Raw genomic sequence first — 14,156 nt, 5'->3', positions numbered from 1 at the left:
TCATATAGCAGGGGTAACTATACGGCGAAAAAATCCTTACAGAAACGACGTAAAAAAATGTGCCGACCGGACGTACGTTCGTGGATCGCCGTATCTAGCTAATTTGCATACTCTACGCAGAATTCGACGGAAACGCCACCTAGCGGCCAGCGTAAATATGCACCTAAGATCCGACGGCGTACTAAGACGTACGCCTGTCAGTCGTATCTTGTTTTGTGGATACAAAACAGAGATACGACGGGGCATTTAAAAAATTATCCAATAAATCCATAGATACGCCGGCGTAATTCGTTTGTGGATCTGCCCCATTATCTATAACAGTGATTGTTCACTTATGATCTGCCTGACTATTTCTGCGCATCGGCTATCCTTATTGTTAGTGTATTTTATGTGTGGTCCAAGACAATTCCTCTTCTTCCAATGTGGCCTAGGCAGATCAAAAGGTTGGACACCCGTGATTTAGAGAAAAAAAATAACCTTTAAAGGGTGCACACTGGCATATACTAAAACCGCAGACACAAACTGTAACCTGACCTGCCATGCAGAAAACTACGATTACATATTATGGATCAAATTGTTTATGTAATCGTACCATGTCCGCTTAATGGAATACATTTTTGTTAGTCGTCCAACCTAAGTGTCAGTCATTAACCAAGCTATGCTCTACAAAGCACAAGAGAAACATTTTGCCACAAGCAGTAAAATGCCTTAGTAATTTACCTGAATGCTGGGATTATCAGTGTCAGTGGGAAAGGTTGCTTCACAATACAACGTGTCAGCTTCTTGTTGAATTTGTTCTCTACCTAGAAAAAAGTTATAGGTTTGGTAAGCTTATTTACCTGCTTGCGTCTTATAGCATTTGAGAACTCCAATGATCATCTCTCCTTAGGCCCTGCTGCTGCCCACCAAGGGATGCCACTCTTCATACTACAACAGAGGTATTCTCAGGCGTTACCATCATTCTTCTGCAGTCTCCAGAGCATAAACAAGTTAAAAATCCAACAATGAGAGTGGCATGGGTTCATAATGGATACCGCAGCTACTTAGTACTTGGAAATCAAGTGTGGAGATCTCAGGCCTCTCTCATCCATTTTAAATACTGTGTATACTCGAGTATAAGCTGACCCGAATATTAAGTTGAGGCACCTAATTTTTTCACAAAAAAATGGGAAAACGTATTAACTTGAGTATAAGTCTAGGGTGGGAAATGCAGCAGCTACTGTAAGTGGAAAAGAGGGTCAACAATGCCCATCTGTTGCTTCACTGTGCCCATTTGCAACCTCACTGTGCCCATTTGCAGCCCCACGGTGCCCATTTGCAGCCCCACTGTGCCCATTGAATGCCTCACTGTGCCCATTGAATGCCTCACTGTTCCGAACTGCATACCTGATCACGGACGAGGAGGAGATGGGGCTTTGTTGCACACGACAGCCGCCAACTGACTGCGTGAAACAGCAGGAGATCAGGTATGCAGATTGGAGAGACTCGAGTATAAGCCGTCGGGGGCTTTTTCAGCACACAAAAAAATGTGCTGAAAAACTCGGGTTATATATGGCAGGGCTCGACAAATCCCGGTCGCCAGGTCGCCATGGCGACTAGAAATAGCATCCTGGCGACTTGGCTTGGAAGGTGGGCAAAAAAAAAAAAAATATATATTTTTTTTTTGTGAGCTGGCGCCATCTGGTGGTGAGCCGTTGGTATTACAAGTTATTACCACCAGATATGTGCGCTGGCGCCATCTGGTGGTGGCCTTTGGTATTACAAGTTAAGCATTACAAGTTAAAAAGCAATTCTAATGTCATTTTTCACTATTTTTCACTATTTTCACTGCCATCTTCTTCCCTCTAATTAGAACCCCCAAACATTATATATATTTTTTATCCTAACACCCTAGAGAATAAAATGGCGATTGTTGCAATACTTTCTGTCACGTCATATTTGCGCAGCGGTCTTACAAGCGCACTTTTTGGGGAAAAAATTACACTTTTTTTAATAAAAAAAATAGGACAACAGTAAAGTTATCCCCATTTTTTTTTATATTATGAAAGATAATGTTACGCCGAGTAAATTCATACCCAACAAGTCACGCTTCAAAATTGCGTCCGCTCGTGGAATGCCGACAAACTAAAAGTTTTAAAATCTTCATAGGCGACGTTTAAAAAAATCTACAGGTTGCATGTTTTGAGTTACAGAGGAGGTCTAGGGCTAGAATTATTGCTCTCGCTCTAAGGCCCCATACACACGATAGAATCCATCCGCAGATAAATCCCAGCAAATGGGTTTCTGCGGATAGATCCTATGTTGTGTACACGCCAGCGGATCTGTTTCCGCGGAGAAATCTCCTCTGGGATGGATTCCAGCAGATCGGATATTTGCTGACATGCACAACAAATCCATCTGCTGGAATCCATCCCAACGGATGGATCCGCTGGTCTGTACAGACTCACCGGATCCATCCGTCCAAAGGGATTCCCCGCACGCGTCGTAATGATTTGACGCATGCGTGGAATTCCTTATATGACAGCGTCGCGCCCGTCGCCGCGTCATAATCGCGGCGACGGCGCGACACGTCATCGCCAGAGGATTTCCGCGCGGATTCCAATGCGATGGTGTGTACACTCCATCGCATAGAAATCTGCGGAAATCTTTGAGAGGATTTATCCGCGGATAAATCCTCTCGTGTGTATGGGGCCTAACGATCGTGGCGATACCTCACATGTGTGGTTTGAACACCGTGTACATATGCGGGCGCTGCTCACATATGTGTTCGCTTCTGCGCGCTAGCTCGTCGGGACGGGGTGCGTTTTCTGACTCCTAACTTTTTTAGCTGGCTCCTAGATTCCAAGCAAATTTGTCAAACCCTGATATATGGTAATGCAAAAATTAGAAAATCCATAGTTTTTAATAGAGCGTTCAAGTAGTGTTGTAATGTATTGCAAATGCAGAATTGCATTGACCAGAATTACACTATTTAAATCAATTAAAATTAAAATTGGGTGCAAACAACATAACAATGCATTTTGGTATGAAGATACATACCATTAGTGTTGAGGGCTGACCCGTTTAAAGTCTAACTACAGCCATTTGTTTCTCATTTGGGGTATTCATCCCTGTGACCCCAGTAAAAGAAATGGGGGTAGACGTTATAACAAGAATTGGAAGGCACAGACCACAATAAAAACATTGCCAGATATTGCAACCCTTTCTCACACTACTTGAAATAATTTTTTTGTTTTGCCCCATCACTTTCCACAGTGAGGCAATGCTGTATCCTGGCCTAGGCCAACAAGGCCCAGGCCTAGGGCAGCACTTTGCAGGGGGGCAACACGGAAAGAGAGTCCTGCCGGCTTGCGTTTCACTGTTAGTGTAGTGCCAGTCTTATGGGACAAACTGGACTGAGAGGCAAATTAGTCTAGCACCTCCATAAAGCGTCCACACTGCTTCCGGCATGCAGACGGCCGGCATTCTGCAACTGTGTGGGGGGGCACTGCTTCTAATTTTGTCCTATCATCCTGGACCACAAACCCTCCTCACTGCGCTATAAGGCATGGTTATATCTTCTTAGTCCTCTCCATAAAATTATTAGAAATTTGTGCCTAGAACAAGTAGAACACTTTTTTTTTCATTTTGGATAGAGTAAGGGATGGTTATAGCCCCTGTCAGTTTATTTTTTTACCATCCCTGTCCCATTGCAGAGCTTTCCCTACACTTCCTGCCCCATAGCTAAACAGGAAGTGAGAGAAAGTCTATGCAAATTAAGGGAATCTATTGCCCCCAAGCCCTTAAAACAAGTGTCCCCACTCAAAATGTCCAGGGTGGGTCTTAAACAGAAAGTGGTGTGGCCTTGACAGGAAGGGGTGGGTCATATTTAAATTAGGGGGTGTACGAGTTTAGTCAGGCCTAGGGCAGCACAAAACCTAATTACACTACTGACGTGAGGGGAATCACTCTAAAAAGTACACAAATTGAAATAAACTCTGACAGAGGCTCTGAGCCTTCCTTGTCGCCAAAATAAAATAAAAGATGTTGACAGGAGTTGAGCTTCCAGAGCTGATTCATTTGATGTGCCTGGTGAGTTGAGTACAAGTCCACTCACTCGCTAATCAGGTACTGAAATGTCTTCTAGGTAGTCCAGATAGCTCAGATATGCACAGAATTTTATAGGTGTGTGGGAAATGTATGGGTAGATGAGTGGTTTTATGGGAAAATCATGGTTCTATGACTAAACTCCAGTAGAAGAGTCAAAACGTGTTAGAGGAACCAGGTGGTGGACTGTTCTACTTGCTGTAATCAAAAGCAAGGAGGAACTACATACAACTATCATTGTTTGATAGTTTAATAGGTAAATGAGGAGTCAAAGCCCATAGAGAGACCAGTACTGGCTAGAGATGTGAAGTGAGGCAGGAGCAGTTTTCGGGATGTTATAGCATTTATTTGCATTCAGTTGACAATTCAAATAACTTACAATGATGTGAATTGTATTTTTTACACAATTGACAATACCATGTTTACACATACACAATAGGAGTCATTAGACTTAGTTCCTGTGACAGACCCAGCCACTACAGGGGCTATTGGAGGGACGGTTACGTCCCCGTTCCCTAAGCTGTAATACAGGTGTTCTTTACAATAGTTATGTAGCGCTACTCCCTCAGGAGCCGCTGGTTGTTGTTGGGATCGGCATATTAAGTTACCTCTCAGTGTTGTCTAGGGGTGTAGTTGATGAGTAGAGTAGTAGCAATTCAATGAATAAAGGTTTTCAAATGCTTTATTTCCAGGCCCAACATGGCCAACATCAACATGAGGTATAACAAAAACTTTGATGAAGCAAAAGAGAACTTTGCAGTATCAGGCCTGGATAAAAACCGAGCAATCGTGCTCTCAACAGCACAGTAATAGTTACAGTTCGTCGCCACTCTAGCCAGAGTGGGTGAAGTGCCCCCGGACTGACTTCTGCCACAAGCCTGGCAGCCGAAGCGTCACTTTAGGTTGCTGGGAGGAACAGGCCTCTGCCACAGGCCTGGCTCTAGGGCCTCTGCCACAGGCCTAGTACTTTAAGTGAACCAAACGGATTGAGCGATCTTCCCAGTAGATTAAATAAGGGTCACCGGGTGACAGTTGAAGTGTACCTGTCAATGTCCCGGTCACCAGATCCCTGATGGTTCGTTCAAGCCCTGTTGGACAACCTGCCTCCAGGTTCTCCTCAAGCCGACCCCCCATCGAACGGCATCCAGCCTGGGATCTCCTCAGTAGAGCTGGGAACCCAGTAAGTCACTGGGGCCCCTTTTCAGGAACATGGAGCTCCGCGTAGCGTGTGACCCCGGCCTGGTAGGCCATCGCCGGGGTCTGTTGGATGCGCACACCCTAAAGGTGGGTGCCACACCTGGAACCCACGAAGAACCACACAAAATGGCGTCTGCCATAGATATACTCTCCCCCAGCATGCCTCGCGAGGGAAAACTCCTCCAATTGGCTTCTGGGGAAGAACCCCTCTAGCGCCAACTGTCGCCCAGGGATGGGATCGCATCCCTGGAGCGCAGACTGACCTACAGGACAGTTCAGAAATTTAGCAAATTGTGAATGGGAGCAAAATAACTCTCCCATTCCCCACTAACTTTAGTGTAGTGCCAATACTGAAAGTAAGGGGGCGCTACAGTTATTATAGTTTTCAGCCAAGTCATTGTTATTTGCATCTCTCATTCCTGAGAATGAGTGTTATTATGACAAAAAATTGTTGTTATAGCTTGAGCCATTTGTCACATACGCACCATGCTCTTCCTCTTCCTCAGATGAACCATAGCGTTGGTGATCAGAAATTGCCACTTGTGTCTGGCCATCATCCTCTGTCAACGTTGATGACCCTATGGGCCAGAAATTAAAATTGGTTTAAAACAAAGTTTTGAGGGGAAGGAGGGTATTAAAGGTTTACCGAAACTCAATAACAAACATCTAATGACCGAATGTAATGCAGCTTAGCATTTCTTAGATGTAGTGGCTGCATTCGTTTCCAATTTTCAGGCTAAGCACATTTTAAAGTACAGAAAATACCCGTGTCTCTGAATTCATGTGCACCCAAATGCAATCTTAACCACTTCAATACTGGACATTTTCACTCCCTTCCTGCTCAGACCAATTTTCAGCTTTCAGCGTTGTTACACTTTGAATGACAATTGCTCAGTCATGCAACACTGTACCCAAATACAATTTTTTTCGCCACAAATAGAGCTTTCTTTTGGTGGTATGTGATCACCTTTTTGCACTATAACCAAAAACAGAGCGACAATTTTGAAAAAAAACAAACAAACAATATTGTTTACTTTTTGCTAAAATTAATATCCCATAAAAAAAAAAATCCTCAGTTATAGGTATTCTTCTATATATTTCTGGTAAAAAAAAAAACGCAATAAGTGTATATCGTTTGGTTTGCGCAAAAGTTAGTGTCTACAAAATAGGGGCTAAATTTATGGCATTTTTATTGTTATTTTTTTTACTAGAAATGTTGGCGATCTGCGACTTTTATCATGACTGCGATAGTGCGGTGGACACTCTTGACACTATTTTGGGACCATTCACATTTATACAGCGATCAGAGCTATAAAAATGCACTCATTACTGTGTAAATGTGACTGGCAGGGAAGGAGTTAACACTAGGGGGCGAGGAAGGGGTTAAATGTGTATCCTAGGGAGTGATTCTAACTGTAGAGGGGACTCACAAGGGGAGGAGACTGATGTGTTTTCCTCTGTACTGGAAACACACATCAGTCTCCTCTCCTATAACAGGACATGGATCTGTGTCTTTACACACACAGATCCGCGGTTCTGCTGTGTTCACGGGCAATCGTGGGTGCCCGGAGGACATCGCGGTCGCCATTGGGTGCCGAGTGATGCGCCTGCGTTAGCCGCCGGTGGTTGCATGCGCGCCCCCAAGAGGCTCGGAAAGAAAGAGACATCATATGACGGCGGCCCAGAGGGACATAGGGTTCCTGCCGCCGTCAAATCATGATGCATGGTAGGGAAGTGGTTAAAGAAGTAAGGAATTTTTTTTTTTTAATCATACTTAGCTAGCGGGAGCTTCCGGCTCTGGCTCCCAGCAGGGCTCTCTGAGAGGCTGTTCCGTTCTGGCTCTGTGACATCAGCTAATAGCGTGTTTCAACCCGCTGTCTGCTGAAAATGGGTTACAGGAGTGTAGAACGATAATAACAGGTTGCCCAGCCATCTTCTGTTATCCACAGAACACTATCTATACATGTTTTGTAAATGGGACAAAATTAGTTGAGCAGTCCAGGGTGGCAATGTTGTTCCTCCATAGATACAGCACAGTTCTGAGCATAGAACAGGAAGTGTGTTAACCTCGTACACACAGGCCGAACATTGGGCAGTATGGGCCAGTTCAATAGAAACCGGCCAACTGTCGGCCCATGTGTACATGGCAGGCCGTCATATGGCATCCTCTGCTTTCAGTGCTAATATCTGAATGAATGATGCCTGCAGCTACAGGCATCATCCAGATATCGTTTTTTTCCACCGGCGATTCCCTACACCACAAGATCGATCATAGCGCCTCTATTGGGAAACCAGAGAAGGAATCCGCAGGCCCCCTAAGGGAAGCCAATGGGGCAGATAGTCCACGGAAATCTCTATCACTCTCGGAGGCCCGGGCGCGACGTTATGAAATCACGCCTGGGCCACCTAAAAGCTGATCATTCTTTTTTTTTTGATCTTATGCTTTCCAGCCTGGAGGAGAGAAGTGGGGTCTTATAGACCCCACATCTCTCCATAAAGAGGAACGATCACGTACTATTCCTTTTACAAGGGATGTTTACATTTCTTGTAATAGGAATAAAAGTGCTAAAAATTTTTTTTAAACGAAAGTGTAAAAATTAACTAAAATAAACAATAAAATAAAAAAAAAATATGAAAGCGCCCCTGTCCCCGCGAGCTCACACTCAGAAGCGAATGCATACGTAAGTCGCGCCCGCATATGTAAACAACGTTCAAACCACATGTGAGGTATCACCGCGAACATTAGAGCGAGAGCAATAATTCTAGCACTCAAACTCTTCTGTAACTCTAAACATGCAACCTGTAAAAAAAATTAAAGCATCGCCTATGTAGATTTTTAAGTACCGAAGTTTGGCGCCATACCATGAGTGTGCGCAATTTTAAAGTGTGACATGTGAGGTATCCATTTACTCAGCGTAAAATCATCTGTCACATTATACAAAAAAATGGGCTAACTTTACTGTTTTGTTTTTCTTTAATTCATGAAAATTTGCGTTTGAAAAATTACTGCGCTAATACTTTGGGGTTTCTGAGTAATTTTCTAGCAAAAAAAAAAAGATGATTTTTACATGTAGAAGAGAAGTGCTGGAATTCACGTGGCATGGAAGTGGTTAAACTATCACACCCTAGGAAAAACTTTCAGAACTTATGTTTTGTATTGAATTAGAGAGTTTAGGGAAAATATTCATTATACAGTAATTCACATGAATTACACATTTCTGGCTTTATGCCAAATTTGGGTTAAATTACACTTATTGGCTTTGAGAAGAGGCAAGGATTTGGTTAAAACTCTCTCCTTTCGGTCTTATATCAGTTTGACAAAAAGCAATATACAGTATCTCATAAAAGTGAGTACACCCCTCACATTTTTGTAAATATTTTATTATATATTTTCATATGACAACACTGAAGAAATGACACTTTGCTACAATGTAAAGTAGTGAGTGTACAGCTTGTGTAACAGTGTAAATTTGCTGTCCCCTCAAAATCACTCAACACACAGCCATTAATGTCTAAACCACTGGCAACAAAAGTGAGCACACCCAAAAGTGCAAATGTCGAAATTGGGCCCAATTAGCCATTTTACCTCCCCGGTGTCATGTGACTCGTTAGTGTTACCAGGTCCCAGGTGTAAATGGGGAGCAGGTGTGTTAAATTTGGTGTTATCGCTCTCACTCTCTCATACTGGTCACTGAAAGTTCAACATGGCACCTCATGGCAAAGAACTCTCTGAGGATTTAAAAAAAAGAATGGTTGTTCTACATAAAGATGGCCTAGGCTATAAGAAGATTGCCAAGACCCTAAAACTGAGCTGCAGCACAGTGGCCAAAACCATACAGCGGTCTAACAGGACAAGTTCCACTCAGAACAGGCATCGCTATGGTTGACCAAAGGAGTTGAGTGCACGTGCCCTCGTCATATCCAGAGGTTGTCTTTGGGAAATAGACGTATTAGTGCTGCCAGCATTGCTGCAGAGGTTGAAGGGGTGGGGGGTCAGCCTGTCAGGGCTCAGACCATACGCCGCACACTGCCTCAAATTGGTCTGCACGGCTGTCATCCCAGAAGGAAGCCTCTTCTAAAGATGATGCACAAGAAAGCCTGCAAACAGTTTGCTGAAGACAAGCAGACTAAGGACATGGATTACTGGAACCATGTCCTGTGGTCTGATGAGACCAAAATAAACGCATTTGTTTCAGATGGTGTCAAGTGTGTGTGGCGTTAACCAAGTGAGGAGTACAAAGACAAGTGTGTCTTGCCTACAGTCAAGCATGGTGGTGGGAGTGTCATGGTCTGGGGCTGCACAAGTGCTGGGGAGCTACGGTTCATTGAGGGAACCATGAATGCCAACATGTACTGTGACATACCAAAGCAGAGCATGATCCCCTCCCTTTGGAGACTGGGCCGCAGGGCAGTATTCCAACATGATAACGCCCCCAAACACACCTCCAAGACGACCATTGCCTTGCTAAAGAAGCTGAGGGTAAAGGTGATGGACTGGCCAAGCATGTTTCCAGACCTAAACCCTATTGAGCATCTGTGGGGCATCCTCAAATGGAAGGTGGAGGAGTGCAAGGTCTCTAACATCCACCAGGTCCGTGATGTCATCATGGAGGAGTAGAAGAGGATTCCAGTGGCAACCTGTAAAGCTCTGGTGAACTCCATGCCCAAGAGGGTTAAGTCAGTGCTGGAAAATAATGGTGGCCACACAAAATAGTGACACTTTGGGTCCCATTTTCACTTAGGGGTGTACTCACCTTTGTTGCCAGCGGTTTAGACATTAATGGCTGTGTGTTGAGTTATTTTGAGGCGACAGCAAATTTACACCGTTATACAAGCTGTGCACTCACTACACAACATTGTAGAAAAGTGTCATTTCTTCAGTGTTGTCATATGAAAAGAAATAATAAAACATTTACAAAAATGTGAGCTCACTTTTGTGAGATACTGTACATATAAATTTACCTACTGAAGACCCCCTGTGGATTCAGTCATTTTGGATATTGTTGCAATTTTTCTGTCTACAGTAATTCTTTTAACTGATTTTAAGCAGTATTGTAAAAACAAAATAAGCATAGTACAGAAAAAATGTATGAAAAGAAAAAGCCTACCATAAAGTAGACAACAAACCCAACTTCTGTGACTAGTACAGTACAAACCTCGTTCAACGTTACAGGTCAAAATGCCAGATGATTCTATACTGTTGCAATTCAAAAAAGAAATTGAATCACAAGATATAAATGAACACTCAATATATATGGTATTTTTGTGGAAAGTAATTTAATATAAAATATAACAATGGATAAACTGGCTGCTACAGATTACTACAGTAAACAGAAGTTACCCTGTATAGTTGTTATTTATATTTTAAAAAATTTTGATTTAAATAAATTTGTATTTAATACAACAGAACAATGATATGAATTTTAGCTTGGTATATTCCTGTTGGTGGATTACTTCCCTGAGCATACTCTCTATGACCAAACGCGTGGACACCCTTTCAAATTATTGTGTGTTGGGTGTTTCCAGTAAAAGGGAACTGTTAAAGATGAAGTTTAGGTATGGCGTTTACATTGGCCCATACATTTTTTCGCCATGCTCAGCAGAAATAGAGAAAATTGCAATTATGTATGTGCCATACCTGGCTGGTTCCCTTTGGAAGTTGGAAAACACTGTGGTATACACCACTACTACAGTGATTGCCATGAGTTCCTGGGTCCCATGCTAAGTGGCTGCTGTCCCACTGCATAGTGAACACAGGAGGTTGTTCGCTCAGCCCAGGTGTCATTCAGAGAATTCTTTACATTTTCTCAATGACTGCAAAGCATTCTCTGATTGGACCAGGTGATGTCACAATCTTTTCCTCATCCAAAAAGAGAATGCCTTGCATTCACTGAGAAAAATACAAGGGGCCAGATTCAGTAAGACTTACGACTGGGGTATCAGTAGATACGCCATTGTAAGTCCAAATCCGCGCCGTCGTATCTTTAAGCGTATGCTCAAATTGAGATACGCTTAAATGTTGCTAAGATACGACCGGCTTAAGTCTCTTACACCGTCATATCTTAGGGTGCATATTTACGCTGGCCGCTAGGTGGCGCTTCCGTTGATTTCCGCATAGAATATGCAAATGAGCTATATACGCCGATTCAGAAATGTACGTGCGCCCGGCGGATTTTTTTACGTCGTTTACGTAAGGCTTTTTCCGGCGTAAGCTTACCCCTGCTATATGAGGCGTAGCCAATGATAAGTATGGACGTCGGGACAGCATCAAATTTTCCGTCGTTTACGTTGTTTGCGTAAGTCGTTCGCAAATAGGGCTTTGCGTAAATTACGTTCACGTCGAAAGCATTGACTCTTTGCGACGTGATTAGGAGCATGCGCACTGGGATACGTTCACAGACGGCGCATACGCCGTTCGTTAGAAACGTCATTTACGTGGGGTCATGTTTTATTTACTTAAAACACGCCCACCTCTTCACAACTTGAATTAGGCGCGCTTACGCCTGCACACTTACGCTACACCGCCGTAACTTAGGGCGCAGGTTCTTTCTGAATACAGAACCTGCCTCACTAAGTTATTGCGGCGTAGCGTATCTGAGATACGCTACGCCCGCACAAAGTTACGGCGGGCTTTATGAATCTAGCCCAAGGTGTTCTGTAAACGGTGTCCATGCCAAGCAAGCAACTCTGTGTTCACTGTGCAGTAGGGCAACTGCTAAGCATGGGACCCAGAAGCTAGTAGTGATCACTGTAGTGGCTCTGCCCACTAGAGCGATTTCCATCTTCCACAGTGATTGGCCAGGTATGGCACATACATACCATGGGGATGGAGTACAATGCTGTAAATTGGTCAATGCATGAAGGTAAAAAAGTTGTGCAGCATCCCCCTCAGCCCCCCAAATACTTACCTGAGCCCCCTCTAAATCCAGCAATGTCCACGAGAGTCTTGGCTCTCCACTGATTCGCACTCCTGGTTGGCTTTTGGCAGCAGCGACTCTATTTTCTGTCTAACACAGGACTGATTTTCCATTCATGGAGTTATATGCATACAACCATTGGTGTCCAAACCAACACCAGATAGCAAGGATCACCTATTGTAAACAGATCATTTTCTTTTACTGTTGTTAATCTGGCTTAGTAAATAAGGACAATGTGTGAATAAGCTTAAAAATGACTATTTTTGCTGAGCATGGCAAAAAATGTATGGTTGAAATTGATACAAGGAAAATCTGCTTTTATATATTTATATATATATATATATATATATATATATATATATATATATATATATATATATATATATATATATATATATATATATTTTGGGGGTCCAGGAGAATTCTGAGCTTTGCATATACTGAAAACCATAGACCCACAAGTAGAAGGAGCCTCTCTTTGTATGAAACCTCCTTTAATGCCGCGTACACACGATCGTAAATTCTGACAAGAAAACCGTGAATTTTTTCTGACGGAATGTTGGCTCAAACTTGTGTTGCATGCACACAGATCTTGTCGGAAATTCCGACCATCAAGAACGCAGTGACGTACAACACGTACGACGAGCCAAGATCAATGAAGTTCAATAGGCAGTTTGGCTCTTCTGCTTGATTTGCTTGTCGGAATCCGCTCGTTGGAATTGCATACAGACGAGCGGATTTTCCGATAGAAACTTTTTCCGTCGGAAAAATAGAGAACCTGCTATCAATCTTTTGTTGGCGGAAATTTCGTCAAAAAAAGTCAGTTGGAGCATACACACGGTCGGAATTTCCGACAAAAAGCTCACATCTGGACTTTTCTTGTCGGAATTTCCGATAGTGTGTACGCGGCATAAGTGTATGCAAATGGACATTAGTCTGATTCAGTATATAGATCAGCCATAATAAGTACATACCTTTTCTTCTTATCTTCCAAATCACCAAAAGCAATATGAACAGCATCAGAAGCAAGGAAATAAGGATGACGTATGACATGCGTTTCACTGCAACACTATCTGAAATTAATTAACAAAATGCAATATTATTTAATATAAATTGATTCTATGAAAAGGATATGTAGTAATAATTATTTTAATACCTAAATTATTTCAATGGGCTGTTATATTAATAAGTTATATGTATCAATTAAAGCTTATATTAATATATATAATGTTGCAAAGAATTCTTCCTAATTAACAATAAAATTTACTTTGTAAAAAAAAAAAATCAACAGGAACGAATGAAAACTTGGTACCACTCTCATATGTTGTATTTATAAATTATAATGATGGTGAAAACGCTTGCCTTCAAATAACCTATAGTCAAACAGACTCCATTCACACTTTTGCAACTTGTCATGCAACTCCAAAGTTGTGCCGAATTTGAAGTGCAATTTCGAGTCACCTTTGTCATAACTTTGGATAGGTGAAACATGGATGCTACTTTGGCTTTGACCAAAGATAATGGACAACTGTTGCACAACATTTACAGTAGGTGCGACTTTCATTTGACTTTCGAGGGCTTACATTACAGTATGTGGCACTCAAGTCGCATGAAAAATGGACCACAGTAGTGCAGGAACCATTTTAAAGTCACTTAAGGTGCACATATTTGAAAGGCTGTGATTGAAAAACATGGGGTGTGAATTGTCATGCGACTTTATTGTGCAATGGTGTGAATGGAGCCTAATAACACACAAGTATACATTTATAATATATTTTATTTGCCACATGATTAATACTGCCCAAAAGGGTGCGAGTGCCCTTTTGGGCAGTATTAATCAAATATAAAAACATAATAAAACATTGCAATGGCCTGACCAACATAAACACATGTCACTCTACTGGTATATCTTCAAATGCTTTATTATAAAACAGGTGGTTGCTATCCACCAACATA

At 42.5% G+C, this 14,156-nt stretch overlaps 1 protein-coding gene across 2 annotated transcripts in view; it reads right to left on the bottom strand.

The window, feature by feature from the left end:
- The window catches only part of LOC120920784 (SLAM family member 5-like), a 135,713-nt gene that overhangs the window by 26,333 nt on the left and 95,224 nt on the right, over window positions 1–14,156 (bottom strand). For both annotated transcript variants that reach the window (XM_040333079.1, XM_040333080.1), the window contains exons 4-6: window positions 13,175–13,273; window positions 5,769–5,861; window positions 721–803 (exon numbers count right to left, since the gene is read on the bottom strand). In XM_040333079.1, coding sequence (XP_040189013.1) covers window positions 721–803; window positions 5,769–5,861; window positions 13,175–13,273 — 275 coding nt within the window. The remainder of the gene's footprint in view (window positions 1–720; window positions 804–5,768; window positions 5,862–13,174; window positions 13,274–14,156) is intronic.

This window comes from Rana temporaria, chromosome 13 (genome assembly GCF_905171775.1).
Source record: "Rana temporaria chromosome 13, aRanTem1.1, whole genome shotgun sequence".
In the NCBI taxonomy this organism is placed as follows: Eukaryota; Metazoa; Chordata; class Amphibia; order Anura; family Ranidae; genus Rana; species Rana temporaria.
This window is presented reverse-complemented; position numbering and strand designations above follow the sequence as displayed.